The following is an 18,492-nucleotide window of genomic DNA, read 5'->3' on the forward strand; positions in this document are numbered from 1 at the left end:
AGATTGATCACTTTTTCCAAAAATGTATTCTAAGAGTCTTCAAGTTTGGAGTCTGCCAAAACAGGAGTGACGCACTGCATGTGCTGTTCTCTTGAGCTCTCTAGTCTTTGCTAGGCAGCAGCCGGCAGCGCTGGTTGGAAGCGAAGGCGCTGAACAGCGCAGGCACCAATTTTGATCTGTAGAGGACTCTTGTCTTGTAGATTTGTTTCTTAATAGACTTCCACTTTCTCATGTTCATGTCACTTGTGTCCCTCACTCCCTCTTTCCTCTGAAGCTGTGCTAAAGCACATTACTCTGGTGCTGCAGTACCTTGGCCATTTCTCATTACCCCCCTCACAAAGGGCTGTGCTGTTCTGTTTGTGCTTATAATGTACCCAGATGGTGAATAGAATGAGTGACCACCAAGCTCATTTTCACTTGTGGGGTCAGACCTTTCTCTGCTAAATAACACAAGTGTTCCCAGCTGCTGTGCAGCTGCAGGGAGTCTGCTTTCCTTCACAGGCATTAAAAAGCCTTTAATCAGTGTTTGTTGTTTGTCAGCAGTGGTGTTGAGGTGTGGAGAAAAAGAACAGATATGCTTTGTTGGCGAAGTTAACTTCATTCTGACCTCTTATCTTTCCTTTTTCTTTTCAAGTCTGAAGAAGCAGAAAGTAGTTTGGGAAGTGGTTTCTGCAAGCACCTGTGTAAATGTATTTGCTGAAGGAGGAGGTTTATGTCCTTATACAGATACATTTGACATAAAAGATGCTCAGAGAGTTGCACTGAACTGGAAGCTCTTTAGGGCAGGGACTCAAACTGACTGGTCTAGGAGCTGTGCAGGCTCCTCTAATGACAGCGAATGCTATGAAAAAAAAATTGTCGTTTAATACTAGTGTTACTTATGTTTATTTTAGTATTGAGTCTACATTTAAGGGATACCATTTGCAATCTGAGTTTTAACATTTCCCTGGAAAATAGAATATTTCACATAGTTTTTGTCTGATTTTTGTGGGGTTTTGTGGTTTTTTTTTTTGTTCTACTTCTAATAGTTTTCTCATGGAGGAAAAGGGAGGAGAGAAAAGGACTGATAAGCCAGTGACACTATCCCCAGTCCCATTTGTTTTGGATGCTGAAGCAAATGGGAACACAAGTATCAAAAAGAAGCTTTGAGAAATCTTAGAGCCAAGATCAATGTTTCTCTCTTCTTTCTAGATGAAGCTTGGAAACCTGGTGCTGCATAAGTCTTTGCAGGGTTACTTTTTCTTTCAGTCCAGATCTGTTCAAGTTGTGTGTCTGTGCGTACAGCACCAAACATAGCTCTGAGTGTTGATTCTGTTGTTTGCAAAGCCTGTTTGTGTGGGCATCCTGAGGCTGTTAGCATCATGAGCTTTGATTTGAGCTTCAAGGGTTATGACAGGACATTTGGCCTTAAAGGTGGCATACTTCCCCTGGTTTGAAGGGACCCGAGAATCATGTTACTGCCTCGGCTGTATCTGGGGAGGCTCAGCAGCTGGGTATCAGGACCCCCTGTGCACATTGCTCCAGCCCTCTGCCTGGCTTGGCAGCACCTCCTGCAGTGACCAAGGTGCTTTTTTGGAGCAGGGCTGTGCTCCTTGGAAAAGCAGTGCCTGTTTGCTCTAAGTTGGAATAAAGAACTGGAGATGAGTAACTTATGAAGTGGAGTCCTAGCTGTTAAAATCATAGATTCAAGTCCTTTCCCCACAGGAACACACAGCTTTCAGTGTTCATCCAGTGTTGTTCCTCAAGTGGCTGAGGATGCTTACAAAGCAGGGCAGTTGTGCTCTTGGACAGGGGAAGTGCTAGAAAGAACTCTCTGTGCTGAATGGGAGAAGATGGGCACTCAAAACAGCTAGTGTGTTAAATGTCTCTGGATAGTCTGTGCTGATGATCACTTCCATAGCATGGAGGCTTGCCAGCTAGAAACAGGACAAAACCCCACCATTTTACTCTCTGAAAGCTGTCAGGGCTGCCGAGCAAAGACAAGGGCTCTGAGCTGCAGTGGAGCAGGTGTCCTACTGTAAGGGAGAGTTTTGCAAGCCCTTCAGTAACATCTCCAGGAGATCCAGCCTTTCTGGCAGCGCTGTCTGATCACATGAGTAACCCTGATCAGACAGGCATGGTCCTGGATCCTTCTGGAAATTAATGCAGACTTTTACAATTATAATCTAGCTGAACAAAACAAGCACCATCTTGTGTGACTACGTAAACCATAAACTTTTTTGGCAAGGCAGGTGTGGCATCTTCAGTGTCTGGAAAGCACCTAACATGCTGTGTGGGCTCCCTACTGTAATCCGAATTACAAATGTTAAAAAGGCTTTGATTTTTTTTTTTCCCTATAACATGGTTCTTGGCTTAATTTGGTTAGGCAAGAACTTCATAGACTGCACTGGGGCATTCTGCATGTTTCCTCAGGCCCTCATAATTAATCAGTGGTGAACTGTTCCTCCCTATCCTTCTGCGAGAAGGCACTGAAGAAAAGCTGTTCCATAGCCTTAGGTTTAGCTTGTTTGTCAGCCCTGAGAAGGACTTTCTATTCTTCAGAGATGCCCTTTCTGGAAGGAAAGGCATTCCTGACACACAAGGCCTCTTTATATGAAGTATTTTGGTACAGACTGCAGAAGGCTTAGGTGAGTGTGATACAAGCTGAGTTTTCAATAAGTTCATACCGTGGATTGATGCTGGGAACCAGTATTCTAGCTTTTTCTGTGCACCTCTGGATAACTCTGATCTGTGGAACTCTGTTTCTGACACAAGGAATTTGCAAACAGTTTCATGCCAGCAGCTCAAGCCCTCAAAGTTGTGATAAATGGCAGATGCATGTGTTCTGTCTAAACCAGAATGGCTTCTGTGTTTAACTGAATATTTAATTGCTGTATGTGCACCGTACTGTGCTATCAGGCAGCTCTGCTTTTAAAGTTTGTTTATACAGACAGCTGAAAAACCTCGAGAGTCTTGGGATCTCTGACATCACATGCTGGGAGGAAACTTCAGCATCTTCAGTCTGCTGCTTCTTGCTGCATGTTTATAGTCACTGGTGATCTCTGCACCTCAGGGGCTGCAGAAAGACTTTACTGTAGCCAGAGCAATTCCAAGCTAACCTGTGATAGTCCAACCCCTGACAAGAACTGGGCAGAAATCTGGTCCAGCTTTACAGTGTTTTTATAGTCTAGTCCAGGTCTCTATAAACCATTTAAAATTGCCTTCAGGTTTAAATTTTCCAATTTCCTATTTGGAACAGGTGCTGCCAGGTTATAGAAAGTGTTGCAGAAAAGGAACAAAAAACACTAAAAAAACCCCTCTGTGCTGTTACAAATTTTGGCAAGTCTCTGACAGATGAATTTTTTTAAAAAACTTGCCCCACCCAAATTAAAACAAGTGCAGACCTTGCTTGCTTTTCCCAGCTGTCATGTTTAAATAGGATTTTTAGTAATGCAAGAGTCGTCAAAAGATCCAGCAGTAGAGAGCTAGTATGTTTTTATGCGAAAATACACTACTTCTCAATTGTTTGTCTCATTTAATTGGGGAGAGAAAGGGGGTGAAGAATTTTTTTTTAAATGTCAAAAGCCAAATTTCAGAGATGCATGTTCTTGAAGTGGTTAAAAACCAACCCAAATAAGCTTCGGGCAGTGTTTTTTCAACAGCTTTAACCTCAAAGCACAGAGCAGACAGCTTTGTAGGCAACTGTAACACCAAGGTGATTATGGCAGTGACTCACTCTTCCCTGTAAGGCATCCAGCTATCAACATGCTTGGAGAGCTGCCGCTCGGTGCGTGCAGGCAGGGTGTCAGTCAGTGCCCGTGTGCCAGCCAGCTCTGAACTGCTGAGCTCATAACGGCTTTGACAGTCTGACAGCGAGCTGGAATACTGGTGTATTAGAGAGCAACTGCAGTCCCCTCAGGCTTGCAAGAGGCTTAAGAGATGGGAGCTTGGGAAGGGGAAGTGTAAGGCAGGTTTAACTTCTTTTCTTTGCTTGATTCTCATGGGACTTGTTTCAAGAGTCCCCTGAAATCTTCCTGTGAGCAGGTGGTTGGATTTGGGTCATAGTTAAAGATCCGACTGACTGGGAAGTGACAAGGGCTGCTACTATCATGGCCTGGTGAAAGTCTTCCGATGGAAGGAGGACTGGCAGTCGGAGTCCTCAGGAAGACAGTGTGAACTTGGGAAAGAGACCTGGCTATCCCTATAGGCACCTCAGGGTACAGCTGAAGGTACAACAGTAAACTAGTGCCAGATGTTGGGATTTGCAGGGAACAAGCAAGCAGAAAATGAGAACTTGTGTATTGTGGGTTTCCCATCTCCAAAAGATAAAGCAGAAGCAAGGCTGTCTTCAGAGGAGGGAAACGGCAGTGATTGTGGTACCTCTTCTGGGTGAGGAACTGGGAGACTAGCATTGTTCACATTGAGAGACTGACACGAAAGGAATGCCATGTTTATACAAAACAGGCTGCATCCAAACTGAATGCTTGGAAGGGAGAGGTATTCAGAAAGATGACACATTCAAACTTCTGAAAGGAAATAGCTTTTCACATGGTATGCAGTTAAATTGTGGGATGCATAGAATGCAATTGCCAGCTGGGCAGGATGTCATCGGGAAGGGCAAAACGTGGCTTTGGGAGTGTACAGGTATGCTGTTGCAGGTGGTATCCACAGACAACATAAGTAATACCTTAAAAACCAAATTACTGGTGATATAAAGCTGGCCACATCCATGGTTCAACTACCAAAGCCAATCTTGATAGGTCATTTGGGTTCTGATTAAAATTTTCTAATGCTGCTTACGGCAGAGTGCTGGGCAAGCTGGGCTGTTGTGACTCAGTATTGCCCTTCCTGTGTGGGTTGTGTTTGGCTTTGCACATCTTATGTTTTCAGAGGTGAGGCAGTGTGAGTAATGTTTCCGTTCTATTACAGAAAATGGAATGGCAAAGACCCTTAATTTTTTTTTTTTTAAAGATGTATGTGTTTCATTTTAAGTTCCCTTCAGGCAAAGTCAGCTTTGGTAGGCAGCTTAGACTGCATGATAGACCGTATTGCTATTGTCATAAAAACAAAATACGCCATGCTCTGTTTTGGGAAACCAAACAAAACCAATTTTTTCCCTCTCCCTCCTTTTTTCACTTCTTTCAGTTTTTAATAAGCGACCGTGACAGAGACCCTCAGTGTAACCTGCATTGCTCCCGGTCCCAGTCCAAACCCCTCTGTGCCTCTGATGGCAGAACATACGAGTCAATGTGCGACTACCAGAGAGCCAAATGCCGGGAGTCAAGTCTGAGCGTGACACATCGGGGCCGGTGCAAAGGTAGGTGGATTTCAAATGCCTTTGAGGGGAGGAATGGGAGTCCTACCTCATAAGAAATGAGGATTTTTAGATCCGTAAGAAATAGATTTTTAGACTTTTGAGTTTAGTACCATGCTCTGTGAGTAACCTGATTGAAATTGTGCGTTCGTGTGGAGCATGAGTATCTGAGTCTGGGTTTAGGTGGCAGGACTATGAACTGACTGAACTGTCAGTGAAAGAAAGCAAAGGAGCCAGAGACATCACTGAAAAGGGGCCAAAATTCGTGTCTGCAGAACAGAAGGAGCTGGCCCCATGGAAATGCAAAATCAAATCCTGAAAGAAGAGATCTTCCTTGCTACCTGTGCTGGTGAGGAACTGAGATATCTTTGATAGGAATGTGGAGTGGAAAAGAATGTATGGTGCATATTGGATGTCTAGTCTCCTTTAAAACACACACAGCCTTTCTGTTCTGAGCTAATTAAGAGGATAGAATACATGTAAGGCTTTACACGACCTCTTTTTTTTTTTTTTTTTTTTTGCCTGTTTGCTGTTACACATCTACTTAAAAGTGCAAATATAGTTTCTCTCTCAATTCACCCATTTTTCAGCCTAGTCTAAAGATGAAGTTGCAACTTAGAGGAATATTGGGGTCTTGTCACACAAATGGTTTGCTTCTGCAGTAAAGTGAAAAGTCAAGATGAGTGCATTTTCTGGGAGCACAATTGACTCAGAGGGCAGATGGCACAGATGTTTTCAGCAATTGGTTAAAGTGACAGGAGAAACTCATTACAATCCCTGTGGAAGGGTAAACAGGCATATGTTTAAGCCTGTCTTCTGTTTATGAAGGCTTTTTTACTATTATAAAAATGTATCTTTGTCAGAATTACATGTTCTAAAATGGAAATCCCTTTACAATGTATTGACAAGCTTTATAGTTTAGGTGAATTATGAGCATGACCTCAAATATTGCTCTTTTAAACATTTTCTCATTGGAAAAATGCTTACTTGTATAATTTTTTTTTTTCTCACCAGTACTAGGTTACTTTGTCAGCTTCTCTCCCATAGCATAGAAAAAGGCTTTTGAATCATGCTGCTTTCTGAGTACTGGAAATCCACGAGGCTTCCTCCCAGGGCCCAAGAAGTGGTTGGACTGTTCTTGCAAGTGATGCATATGAATGTATCACATTTCAGATCTCATGTTTTAAGTGACTGAACAGTGCCAGTTTATGTGCCAATATCAGCCATGGAGTTGCCTAAGCCACTCTGCTCAAGCGATTAAAGCTAAAAGTAGGATTCCCACCCTTACTGCTTCTTATTGTGATACTCAAAAATGCAACAGTGTCTATTTCTGGAAGTGAAGAAAATGTTTATTGCCAAACTACACAGCCTACTGCATATTGTGATTGCAAAGAGTCCTAAAGAAGTAACTAAAGACTTTTGTCTTAAGCACGGATAAAGTATGCTTTTGTTTCTGCTCTCTGACACAACTGAAATGTTTAACTGAAACTGCTCAGGTTCTCCTTTCCTTTTTCCCCTTACCCTCTGGTACTATGTAGTACCTCATAACCTAGGAGTGTTTGACAACTGCGAGTCTCGCTTTTAACCCACTAACACTCCCATGAATCCCTGGGAAGCAGGAATATTCTTTTAACTATCAATTCAAACTTAACCCAGCTAGTAATTTCCATCTGTGCTGCTATTGAAAGTTATTTTGTTTTTCTGGTTGCATTAGAAGTATGACCTCTACTTGTGTGTAGAGATCACTGTTCTTGGCAAGTACAGGCAGTTGGCCAGGTCTGTATCTTGTACTTGCACAGAGGAAGGTATCGCCAGCAGTGTTCGAGCACCTTCTACTGCTGCAATAGGGCACGAGGTCTACCCTGAGCAGCCTTCATTCATTCTGCATGACAGATGCTCTACAGGGGAACTCCCATAGAACTGGACAGGGGAACTCCCATAGAACTGGGCGGGATTCCATGGGCCATTGAGCCCAGTCACATGCAATTGTGCTACATACCATATTCAAGAACTTATCCTTATGAAATGAGCAATTTTAACTTGTACTTTCCTCTCTGAGGAGAGGGGAAAAACCCAGGTAACTAAAGCAAGGAAAAGAGAAAGTATATTGTGGACAGCAAGGCATAGTTCTCCACCTCAGATTACCATAGGTTTCCAATTTCATATGCCAATAACTTGAACTGTGCTTGTGCCAAGGCAAGCAGAATGGCTTCTATAATAAGAACAAAAATTTTTGATTCAGCTTAGCTCTCTGCTTTCTCTCAAGAAGCTAAGGACCTTTAAAGATGAAATCTTGCCAGCCCTTTGGGAACTATAACTCTTATTCAACTCTCAATCCTTGCTAACTTCCTCACATGCTTTTCAATTAAATTCCTTCAGTGCTAAATTATCTGAACTCCCTCTGAACCCTCACTCACACATCACAAAGGGTTAAAAGTCAGGAGTAGCTTAAAATGTTCAAGCTAGGGCATCCATGACAAATGGAGCCTCATTGAGATTCCAGAGAATAGTTCCAGATGGCTTAGCTGTCTAAAATACACAGCCAAGCACTCCTACCTGGATCTTTTGTCAGCAGGCATCTTAAGATCTGATGTCAAATAAGAGTTCTGCCTCAAAGCTTTGCAAGGATGAAGGACAAATACTTGTTAAATGAGTGCTGGCATGCTGTCAAGATTGTGCAGTGCTTGTTAGGGTGTATTGGATATCTATGGCTTAAAACACATTTAAGTTCTATGTTAACTGGCTGATTTCAAGGAACTTGTTTGACCCATTTAATTAAAAAAAGAGGATGGGAGTATTCTAAAAACCTCTTTAGGTTTATAATGGTTGCTTTTGAAAGTCTGCTGGTATGGAGCTTGTTCTTAGATCACATCACTATGTAGAATGAACTGATCTGTACATTACTGGGGGGAATTGTAGCAGGGGTCTTCAGCCTGTCTCCTGGGACACCTGGATGAACACAACTTGTGGCTACTGTGCTGGAAGGAAAGGTCTCTTCCTAACTAGTGATGGGTTGTTTGAAGGTAATCTTTCTCCTCTACCTACTGTTCCTGTTGGACAGGAGATGATAATTTGAAGTCACTCCTGTTTTTTCAGTCCACTTGCTAGATTCATGTGTTTTGCCTTTGAACTTTCTTTTTCGTAGTCATGGGAGAATAAAGTGGATTCCTCCATTGCAGCAATTGAATCTGAAATGATGCTTTCAATCACTTTGCAAATTTAGGCATGTTTTTAGGTATGCTCCAAATAAGTTAGGGAACTCTGGAGTAGAAGTGGTATGTGGGTATCAAAGAAGGAGCAAAGCATGTCAGCACGAAAGGAAAGAAGCTGGCTATTCCAGGTGTAGGACTTGTCAGAAATGAAGTGGAAAATAATGGGAAGAGTGGGGAATGACTGACACCCTGTGGGACAGGTGGGTTTGTTTTTGTAGTTTGCTCAGGATCCATTTTTGTCTGTTTTATGCAAAGACATAGATCATTGGCTGTTGTAAATGGGTATAAATCTGCTGACTTCAGTGTAGCTGAACTGCTTCATGCCTGGTGGGGACTTGGCCTGTATGTGAGACAGTTACCTAATGGAACTAGAAATAGTTCAAAAGCCACTTGGATCAATTTTTTTGCCCTTTGAGCTTTTGATAAAAACAAAGAATTAAAATGAAATGGCTAGGTTTCTGTGGTTGCATTGTATACTTTTGCTGCTAGTGTTATGTGGATGCCTGGAGACGTTTTACTTTATATTATTAGGATAGCTTGGGTCTTTATAGCGTGATGTTGTGTAGTGTCAAAACTGCCTCTGCCTGTTGAAGAGAGGATGCTGGAATTCTTTGGGCTGATTCAGGACTGCACTGTGTATATTATGAGGGACACGGTGGTCTCATTTGAATAAACTGTTCATGGATAAGATCAACCATGGTAGCTAGCCAACTTCATTCCAAAATACAAAATTATGTGCACCTGCATTCTGCAGATTGGATGTCAAAAACATCACTTGTCGTTCACAATCTCCTAGTTGGCAGCTACCAACTTGAGAATGAATTTTCTTTTAAAAGGCAGCTTTCTGAGCTGCAGTAAATCTCTAAGTCTGAAGATATTTAAAGTCAAATTACTGAACAGCTCTGCTTTTAAAAAAATCATCCTGTTTTGATTTTTCACCTCATGTAAGGGAGGGGAGCAAGTCCTATTTAGTCAGTCTGGACTGTGGAAACGGAGTACACTAATATAATTCTGTTCTATAAGTTTGGTGTTTGATATTCCAGAGAACATTTTTAAGAAGAGGGAAGAAAAAGTACTGAAATGCTCAGGTAAACAATCAAAATGCAGAAGAGGGTCTATGAATCTACATTTTACGTGTGTAAATTTTGTAATTTTTTTACTTGAGGTGAGCTATTTGGCAGCTACTTCTTAATATTTGACACTTATGTAATATTTTACATTTTCTAATTAACAAAGCAAAAATAGCAAGGTGAAGTCATCCCACTGAAGTCACATGTTGATGCAAACATTATAAAAATACCAGCCTATGGACTGAGGAAGAGGATTGACAGTCCTTTTAAAAACAAACTGGTAAATGTTGTTATTAAAGGCACTGTTTTTATTGGAACTGAACTGTGCAATGACAGACAAAAAAAGATAGCGGTATGCACACACCTCTCCAACTAGTGTGGTATATAGGTGGTTGTTCCAAGTCAAGGCTGTAGAAGGACTGGCATGACCTTTGAAAATCAACAAGGGAGAATGGGAAAAGTAGGGGTTGAGTGTTCATGAGCAGGAGAAAAATTGTCTGTCTTCTCTGCACTTCAGCAATTTGTGAAGAGACATCACTTGAGCCAAGGGTTGAATTGCAAAAGAGGATGCTGCAACAAGGATGAGCTCTTAAATGCTGTGGTGCAGTGGTTGTGTGCTACATGGTGTGGTCTACTGGGTGGCAGTAGAAAGCTCAAGCTGTAAAGACCAGTTAAAATTGCCAGGAGGGACACAGTCACCTTGGCAGTACATGTTTATATTATCTTTTCCTTATAGTAAGGGCTTGATTGTGTGCACATTTGTCTGTTCATTAGACAAATTGGACAAAGATGTGAGTTAATCTCCCCTTCTGCCTGGGCTCCTAATGTATTTGTACTACAGGGGATACCACAAAATGTTTGTTCCTACCACATGTGTGGTGGAGCATCCAGTTTCAGCCATGTAGCTGTGAGTGCACCGGCACTGAAGTCGATGCTTTATGGATCTGCTATATGTGGAAATGCTTTATGCTTCTGTTTGATGTTCAGGAGAGGAACCAGATATGCCTGTCTGCAGTCCTGTATCCTCAGATGGAGAGACTAGAAGACATTTTCATTTGTGAATCTGTGCTTTCATTGTCACCTGAGAAATTAGCAACTGAATTTTTTTTCCTTTCCTTCTACATGCAGATCTGCATAATTTATGATGGGGGTTTTTTTTGCTACTTAGTTGTTTCTTGTGAAATAGAACTTGAAGGTGTTTTTAGTCCGACAGCTAGCTATAAAACTGAAGGTGCAACCACACCATCTGGTTTTGTAATAATATCGTATGTCAAACCGAGCAAGATTAGACTCTTGAGCTTAAACAGGAGATCTGCAGGCGAGTTAGGTGTTCCAGTTAACAGCATTGCTATACTTCCTTTTCAGCTGAGAGAACGAGCATGTGTCTGAAGGGTCAGTACTTCTGACAGGACTGTCCTCCAATGGAGGTGTGCAAACAATGTCTGATCATCTTGTCACTTTTGCAAGCAGTGGGGGGGAAAAAAGGAAATTTCAACTTAGGGGTTATACCATGGATAATCAGGAAAAAAAAATACTGCTTCTCTAAATTAATTGTAAATATTATTCAAGAAAGTATTTTCATTCTGTGAGTAACAGTCTTGCTCTTTATATATGCTCATAATAGGTCCACCTGAGATGAAAGCTCCATGTGCTAAGGGTATTGTGCACACACACCACAAACAAATTATGGTCTGAAAATGGGTGACATAGGATGAGAGGGGACACAAGGTCACAGGGAGGTGGGGTGAATGGCTTGTATTCACTCAGTCAGTCACTGGCAGAGTTGATATAGGCACTCTTGCTTTGTAACCCTACAGGCAGCTGTGCGGAATACTGTTGCTACCAATAATGACTTTCTTCCAGAGAGAAGAGTGTGATTTTCATTATTTCAAAAGACTTGTGAAATCCTTCATGGGGAGTGATGTGATATGTTTAAAACAAAACTGTGTTGGCAAACTGAAACCATAGTCTCTTGCTTCATCAGTTGTGTAAATAAAAGACCAAAACTTTCAAGCCAAGTCTGTCTTTGTCATCACTGTAAATAGCTTTAATAGGTTTCTACATATGGTTAGATGGAAATGGCTTTTACTGCCATGCAATGTGAATTGAGTTGATCTGAGAATCCAGGTTGGCTTTCTAGTCTCATGCTAGTATTCTGTTGCTGAAGTATGATATATGAAGCAGAATATGGGATCTTTAGGGATCCAGTGGAATTCTGTTGTTAACCAATGTGACTTCTATGCCTGGTAGAATGGAGATTCAACCTTGATCACTTTCTGTGGAGCTGCTGAAAAATTCTGATGATCAGATTTTGTAGTTTCTGCACTAAAAATCTTTTGGTCAATAGATTCATGGGAAAAGGAAGAAGGTGCTACTCCCTGTGTCAGTCCTATGGAAACAGATGTTTGCTGTTTTTCTTCTTTCTAGATTGAACAGCAGTACTGTTAGACATCACATTTTTAAGAGTAAACACTGAGTCAATCTGTATCTCCTCTTTGACCCATCAGTCATCAGTGTTAGGCTTATCTGGGTCTATGCTCTCTAACAGTGAGCTGGCCCTGGAAGGGGTTAAGGTCGTGCTACATGCTGCCATCATCTGAAGTAAGTGCAGAGCTGAGATCTTAACCCCTTCAAGCTCTGCTTGCAGAGCAGTGTTTTTTTTTTTCTCGGCAGCAAAGTGAGTAACTGATACGAGAAAGTATAATGCACACCTGGCTGTGTAAGCACTGGGACTAGAGGTAGAAGCTGTGTTTCAGGAAAACACAGGCAATGGCATATCTACCTTATCTGAAGCATACAAAGGTGGAAGTTCAGATGGGTGGCTAGTTCTTTTAGCATCTTACTGGGAGAGTTGCTCAGAGAAGAGGCTTTGCTGGGGCTGTCCCTTCTTCCACATTGCTCACTTCTGTGCTGAATTACTTGGCTTATGCTCAGCCATCCAATTTCAAGATGTTAGTGTTGACACAAACACAGCTGCCTCAAGGAACGCCTTTTGCTGCATGGATGTTGTGCTCCAGCACTTGGAAGAAGCTTCCAGAGCCCTTGGATGACAGTAAAAGCTGTTGCCTAAGAAATTAGGCAGCTCTTCGTTGACTGGCTTGTAGTTTAATTGTCTAGGTTCATATTTGTCTTTGGGATCATGAGTGCTAACTCCACAGCTGCCTTGTTAATGTGCAGGTAATGGTCCTTGATGCCTTATACTTGTATGCTTGGTTCTCCACCCCCCAGCCCCCCCCCTCCCCCCCCAGACGCATGGTGCATCTGGTAGCTTTTAAAGAGGCCAAAAGGTGTTTGCAATCTCAGTGAGTTTTGTTTATCTCTTTGTAGATGCTGGCCAAAGCAAGTGTCTATTAGAGAGAGCTCAAGCACTGGAACAGGCAAAGAAGCCCCAGGAAGCAGTCTTCATCCCAGAATGCAATGAGGATGGATCATTCACGCAGGTAAAACTTCTATTTACTTCCTTCAGCCAGGCTCCCAGTGGCTGCAGGAGATTCACTGTTAAGGCATGAGCCAAGTGATGACAGCAGCATGGGTGCACACTCTTACTCAGTTACTCAGGTGAAAGTGTTGGAAGCTGGGGACTTGTTTCACAAACTGTAAGCTTGGTTTTGGTGACCATGGCTTAAAATACACATATGTCATGGCGTCCACCTCCAGCATAGCACAGAAACAAAAACAAGTTGTGAGGAAGTAAATTTTTCCCTGGAGATGAGTTGCAAAGATCTGTGGCTCACACAGAAAAGGAGGAACCAAGCTGCTTCTGCTATTAGTTGTGCTTCATCTATCCCAGCAAAAAAGAGTGGTCTATTGAGTTTCTTCCCTCTGCAGGGCACTTGTTAGTGACAGACTCCTGTTTTCTCTTCTATGCCCTGTTGTGGTTTGGGGGTCTGGCAGAGGTGATGCGACTGCTGTGTTTTGATTTTTGATTCTTTACTGTTCACTTGGTGGAACTAAACGGTGTGCAGGGATTGTAAACTGTTTCATAATGCTCCTTCTTTTGGGAAGCAATTATCTCAGGCATAGGTAGCAAAGGAGGCTCATGGCTTGTTTGGCTGTTAATATCTGAAAAATGGATAGTCAGTCCTGGTCACTGAGCAGCCTTCAGAAACAGTTGGATAGGGAGAGGTCCTACAGAATTCCAGAAAAGTTGAAGGTAGTTATGGCGAAAAGAAAGCCCTCATGAAGGAGATTTTTTGAGAGAAAGTAGTTTGGTGAGGCAGGGTAGAAATGAAGAGTGATACTTGGTTTAATACCATAATGAGTAGTGTCCTGGTGCTAACTGAACTGAGTGTTAAAAGTGGCTTGTGGAGTTCCCCACTGTAGGAGGGGTATGCTGTCTGCTCAGTTTGGCATGCATCTCAAAAGCCAAAATCCTGCAACCCTGATGACCTCTACTTTGTGAACTTAAGTAAATCACACAACTTTTTTTTTTGCCTTAACTTCCCTATGTCTAGCACTGCTCTAGAGATCTTGTGCCTTAAAAAAATGTTAGGATTCGTTAGTCAGTGTTTGCAAAATCTTTGGAAGGTAAAAAAATTTCCAAAATAAAAACAATATTGGCTTCAAAAAGATGAGAGAGACAAACTTTTGGGGTTGGTTCAAACAATTTGTGATGCCTGGGGGAAAAGGAGAGGAAAGATTTTTTTTTTGTGATAACCCACCAAAAATTTTTATTCCCCCCTTCAACCTCACCCTCTCACTATCTGATATGTGTGGGGTGTTTTGATTTTTTTATTTTAGTGGTGAAGTGGGAAAAGTTTTATCCATCTTGCCAATTCGTATCCTACTTTAGAGCAGCATCATATTTGTGGACAGCGTGGACCATTTTGGGAAGGTGGGGTTAAGAGAAGGTGGCTGCAGTTTCTTGCAGTCTAACTACACTCTCAGTTGTTGAAATTTGGTCTTGTGTACAGCTGCTTAGGTTATGTTGGCACTGAAGGGGAATACTTACACAACCTAGCAGAGTGGGCCAACTAAGTGTTCCATATTAAACTTTATGGTTAAAAAAAGGGGGAAGGAAAGCTGAATTTCCAATGTCGCTGTCAGCTGTCCATCAACCTCTTGGTGAGTAAAGTAGGGGATGCAGGTGAAACTTTATCTTAATAAGCTGGACTGAGAGAGCAGTTGATTAAAGCTTTGTTTCAGGCAGGTTTATTTGGAAGGCTGATACTGGTGTCTGGATGGCAGAGCAGTTGCTGGGCCTCTTTTCTGCACATTCCTGGGTCAGTGTGGGTTGCCAGTGGAGGAGCAGCATGAAACTGCTTATGAAAATTGTGTGTCTTCAGCTGGCAGCCAAGTGATATTTCACATTCTTCCTCTGTTCAGTCCTATCTGTGAACACTAAAATGCTTTTGTTTTACCTGGCATGATGAAGGAAGCCTCTGATACCTTTGTAGCTGGAACTAACTGAAATTTGTATCATTCCTTGGACTGTAAAAATACTCCGCATTCCACATACCTCAGTAACTAGCTTCATCATTTATATTGCAGCATTTAAGGTCGTTGTCCCTGCATAAGATGTGTATGAAAAACAATGTTCGAGGAAGCTAGCTGGTTTCAACCTGCATTTGAGACAAATATTTCCTTTAGCTTCTGGTCCAAATTAATTAAACTTTCATTTTAAAAGGATGCATAAAAACTAGAATTCTGGTGAACAGTCTATAAATGTTGTGGTTTTTTTGTTTTTTTTTTGTTTTTTTTTGTTTTTTTTTTTTTGTTTCCAGCAGCTCATGAATAGATCTCATCTAGTGGAGGTGGTTTGGTTACTGCATCTCTTGTGCAGAGAATTGGCACCCCCAGGTTCTGCTCTGCAGGGAAGCTGTGTAGGCCAGTTCTTGAAATCCCTGAGAACTTGCTGAAGTCAGCTCTGAACTGTGATTAGTTTGTTCTGGTTAAGTACCTAGAGAGTTGCTCCATTCAAACTCCAACATCTCAGTTGAGAAGTCCAGAACAGAGCAGCGTCTCTCAACAAAGTTTCTAGGAGAAATACCTACCATGCTCTTCAATGTTGAATCCCCATCCCAACAAGAATCTAAGCACGTGCATACGTTTCAGAGTATACCCTATATGTAGAGTTGGCTAGCGAAATTTTTTCAACAACTTCCCCATTCTATGTAACTGTTTCTCCTCTGATCAGAATTTTTCTACCCAAAATATTCCTCCAATAACAGATGCATGCATGTATTTAGAATATCAAATGTCTTAATTGTTATAGCACTCACTCAAGATGTGGGTCTTGTGCTGAGCCTTTTTGTTGTTGCATACACAGTAGGCGTTCAGGCAGACCTTGCTATCAGACTTAAAAAGATCTGAGTTTTTGTCTAATTGTTGGAAATTCTTGAAGGTTTTGCAGGAATGAAAAACATGAATGGTACTGTTTGGGAGCTGCGTTTTGGTAGTTGTAACTGTGTGTTCACAGAACCTGCTTGGTCTTATCCAGATAGAACTGTTGCTGTTGTGGTTTATCATCATCTTGGCTAGAGACTAAATTGCAGTGATTGTGGGTAAACACTGAAAGCAAGCACTAAGTGAGACTGTAGGCTGTTCCTCTGAAAGCAGTTCAAGTCTGCCCTTTCCAGCCCCTGGAATTGTACACAGTACAAAACTGAATTTGGGGCTGGATCCACCCCAAACAGGATGGGGCTGTGGAACATTGCTACCCTGCTGTTTTTTGACTGGCAGCATGTGCTGCATGGAGGCAGTGGCTGCAGAGGGATGCTCGCCTTATCTCCTCCTGCTTCCCTGCAGGACAACTGGCTCTGAGACCCAACAGTTAGATATAGTAACAAGGGTGAAAGGGAGGAGGGCCTGAAGGCAAAGACCTTGGTTTGGCTTGCATTTAAACCCTATGTTTGAGAGATATCTTGTGTGCCTTAAACACTTGTATGATCTGTCTTTTCATTGTCTGTAAAATCTAGATGGAAAAGAAGTGTTGCCACCAATTCTGTTGCTCGGATGGCCAGTTTTCCTAGGCATGGCTAGTTACAATGGGGTTTGTGTATTCACATGAAGAGGGGCAGGCACCTGTCAATTCACTGGTTTTCGTAACTGGTTCTACCCACCGTGTCTGCTGCTTCCCTTATTCTGGGAGTCTGCGTATTGCAAAGATCTTATCAAATCCCTTTTTAGCACTGCTTACATATCTAAAAATATGGCATGGATTTGCAGCATGGAAGAGGTGGTGGCATTGCAGGCACGATGGGATGACTGTAAATGGGAGCAGATCTGATGAATTGCTCTGGAATTGCTATTTCTTTATATTTCAGTCTGTGGGGAATGTTACTTCCCGTAACAAAATCTCTCTGCACTTAGCCCACAGTAATATAAGCAAGCAGATAAAATTTGAGTTATTCACAACATAAGAATGTTTGTTTGATATGAGTAATTTGATTAATTTTATAACTGAGGTCACGTACTGTTGTGCAAAATTGGACATGACTAAAACCTGTTTCTGTTCCCAAGACTTGCTCTCTCCTTTTTGATGTTATGCTGTATTTTGCATAAATGCCATTCTCTTTCCGTGCTGCACTTAACCTGCTGTGATCTGTTCTTCATAAACAAGAGGCTCTATTTGGTAATCTGCACACTTTCTTTTGCTGCCTAGTGCCATTGGGCTTGTTGCCATGGGCTGAGGGAGACTTGCATTCTTCATAGTTTTCCCCCAAGCAGTTTTTTAGAAAAGGTTGCTGAGGTTTTAAACGAGATCTGTTTCAAACAGATTAATATGAACATGAATAATGTTAACCCTGCTTCGGGAGTGTACTGTTGTGGGGCTTCTTGTGGTGTGTCTTACTATTTGCCACCACCTTCCACTGTCTATAGCTGTGGTTTCTTTTCCTTGTAAGTCTGCAAATAAGTGGCTGAGAGCAAGTCTCCTTGCAGAGTTTCTTCGACTTCAGGACTCTCAAAACTGCAGCTGCTGGTGCTGTTATGATGCAGCGCTGAGACTTCTCTTAAAGCAAGTGTGTCTGTCAAACCTGTTTTCTTATTATGGGATCAGTGACTGGGCTGAGTTTGCCAGAGCAGTTTTCTGTTATCAGCTTCCGGAGCGCATCCACATCTGGTAATACAAGTTTGTTTGGAAAGAGTGATTTATATTACAGTCCATAGCAATAGTTTCATTCTGCTCTGTGCTAATGTGTGTACAAAGTACTGCTTTCTCCTACATCCCACAAACAGACCTCTTTGCAAAGAAGAGGGGAACCCCCTCTTTCAGCCTTCAGTGCGACCTCGTGATCAAAGTCTGTTCCTCTGCACCGGCCGGTATAGCATGATGCTGGGCAGAATTAAACTCATTCCTTAATGCGGCACAGTGCTGCGGGGCACTGTGTAGACATGTCCCGCATTCCCTGGATGCTGTCTATTATTCCATTATTCAGTGCTCATACTCTAGCAGTACTAAGCTCTCAAGGACTTAACCTCTCCTTCCAGGAAGAAAGAACACAGTCTGTCTTGCTAGATTAAAGAAACTCTTTCTTCATAAAGAATCTGGGCTTTAATTAGTAGTTGGTTCTGGCTTTTTTTTTAATAAGAGACATCCCTTCTATGGAAGACGGTAGCTGGAGCTCTTGAGTACCACTCTGCATATTTGTCTGCTATTTACACACTTGCTTTCCTCATGCAGCTCTCATTGTGTTTCTTGTTTGTATATTGAGCTAAAGATAACCCATGGATGGGTAAGGAGCTAGCAACTTTGATTATATACAGCATTTCTTTGAAAGAAGAAATCATTAAGGAAAGCAACAATGTAAGATCATTCTTTACTTTAAAGGGTCACATTCTGTGTCAGGAGCAGAGAGCCTCTCTTGGGGAGCTAAAAATGGTATCTGTGCCAGAGTGTGTGTTGGGAATGCCCTTGACCATGGCTAAGATTCTTTTGCCACAAATCACTTCTTTCCCTGGTTGTAGGAATAGTGAA

General features: G+C 42.0%; 1 protein-coding gene across 5 annotated transcripts in view; it reads left to right on the forward strand.

Annotated features, from left to right (window-relative positions):
- SMOC1 (SPARC related modular calcium binding 1) overlaps positions 1-18,492 on the forward strand; it is a 133,215-nt gene that overhangs the window by 38,614 nt on the left and 76,109 nt on the right. For all 5 annotated transcript variants that reach the window (XM_086749466.1, XM_086749467.1, XM_086749470.1 and 2 more), the window contains exons 2-3: positions 5,125-5,296; positions 12,903-13,015. In XM_086749466.1, the coding sequence (XP_086605592.1) occupies positions 5,125-5,296; positions 12,903-13,015 (285 nt within the window). The remainder of the gene's footprint in view (positions 1-5,124; positions 5,297-12,902; positions 13,016-18,492) is intronic.

The sequence above is a fragment of the Chlamydotis macqueenii genome, chromosome 5 (assembly GCF_036417535.1).
Source record: "Chlamydotis macqueenii isolate bChlMac1 chromosome 5, bChlMac1.mat, whole genome shotgun sequence".
Taxonomy (NCBI): Eukaryota; Metazoa; Chordata; class Aves; order Otidiformes; family Otididae; genus Chlamydotis; species Chlamydotis macqueenii.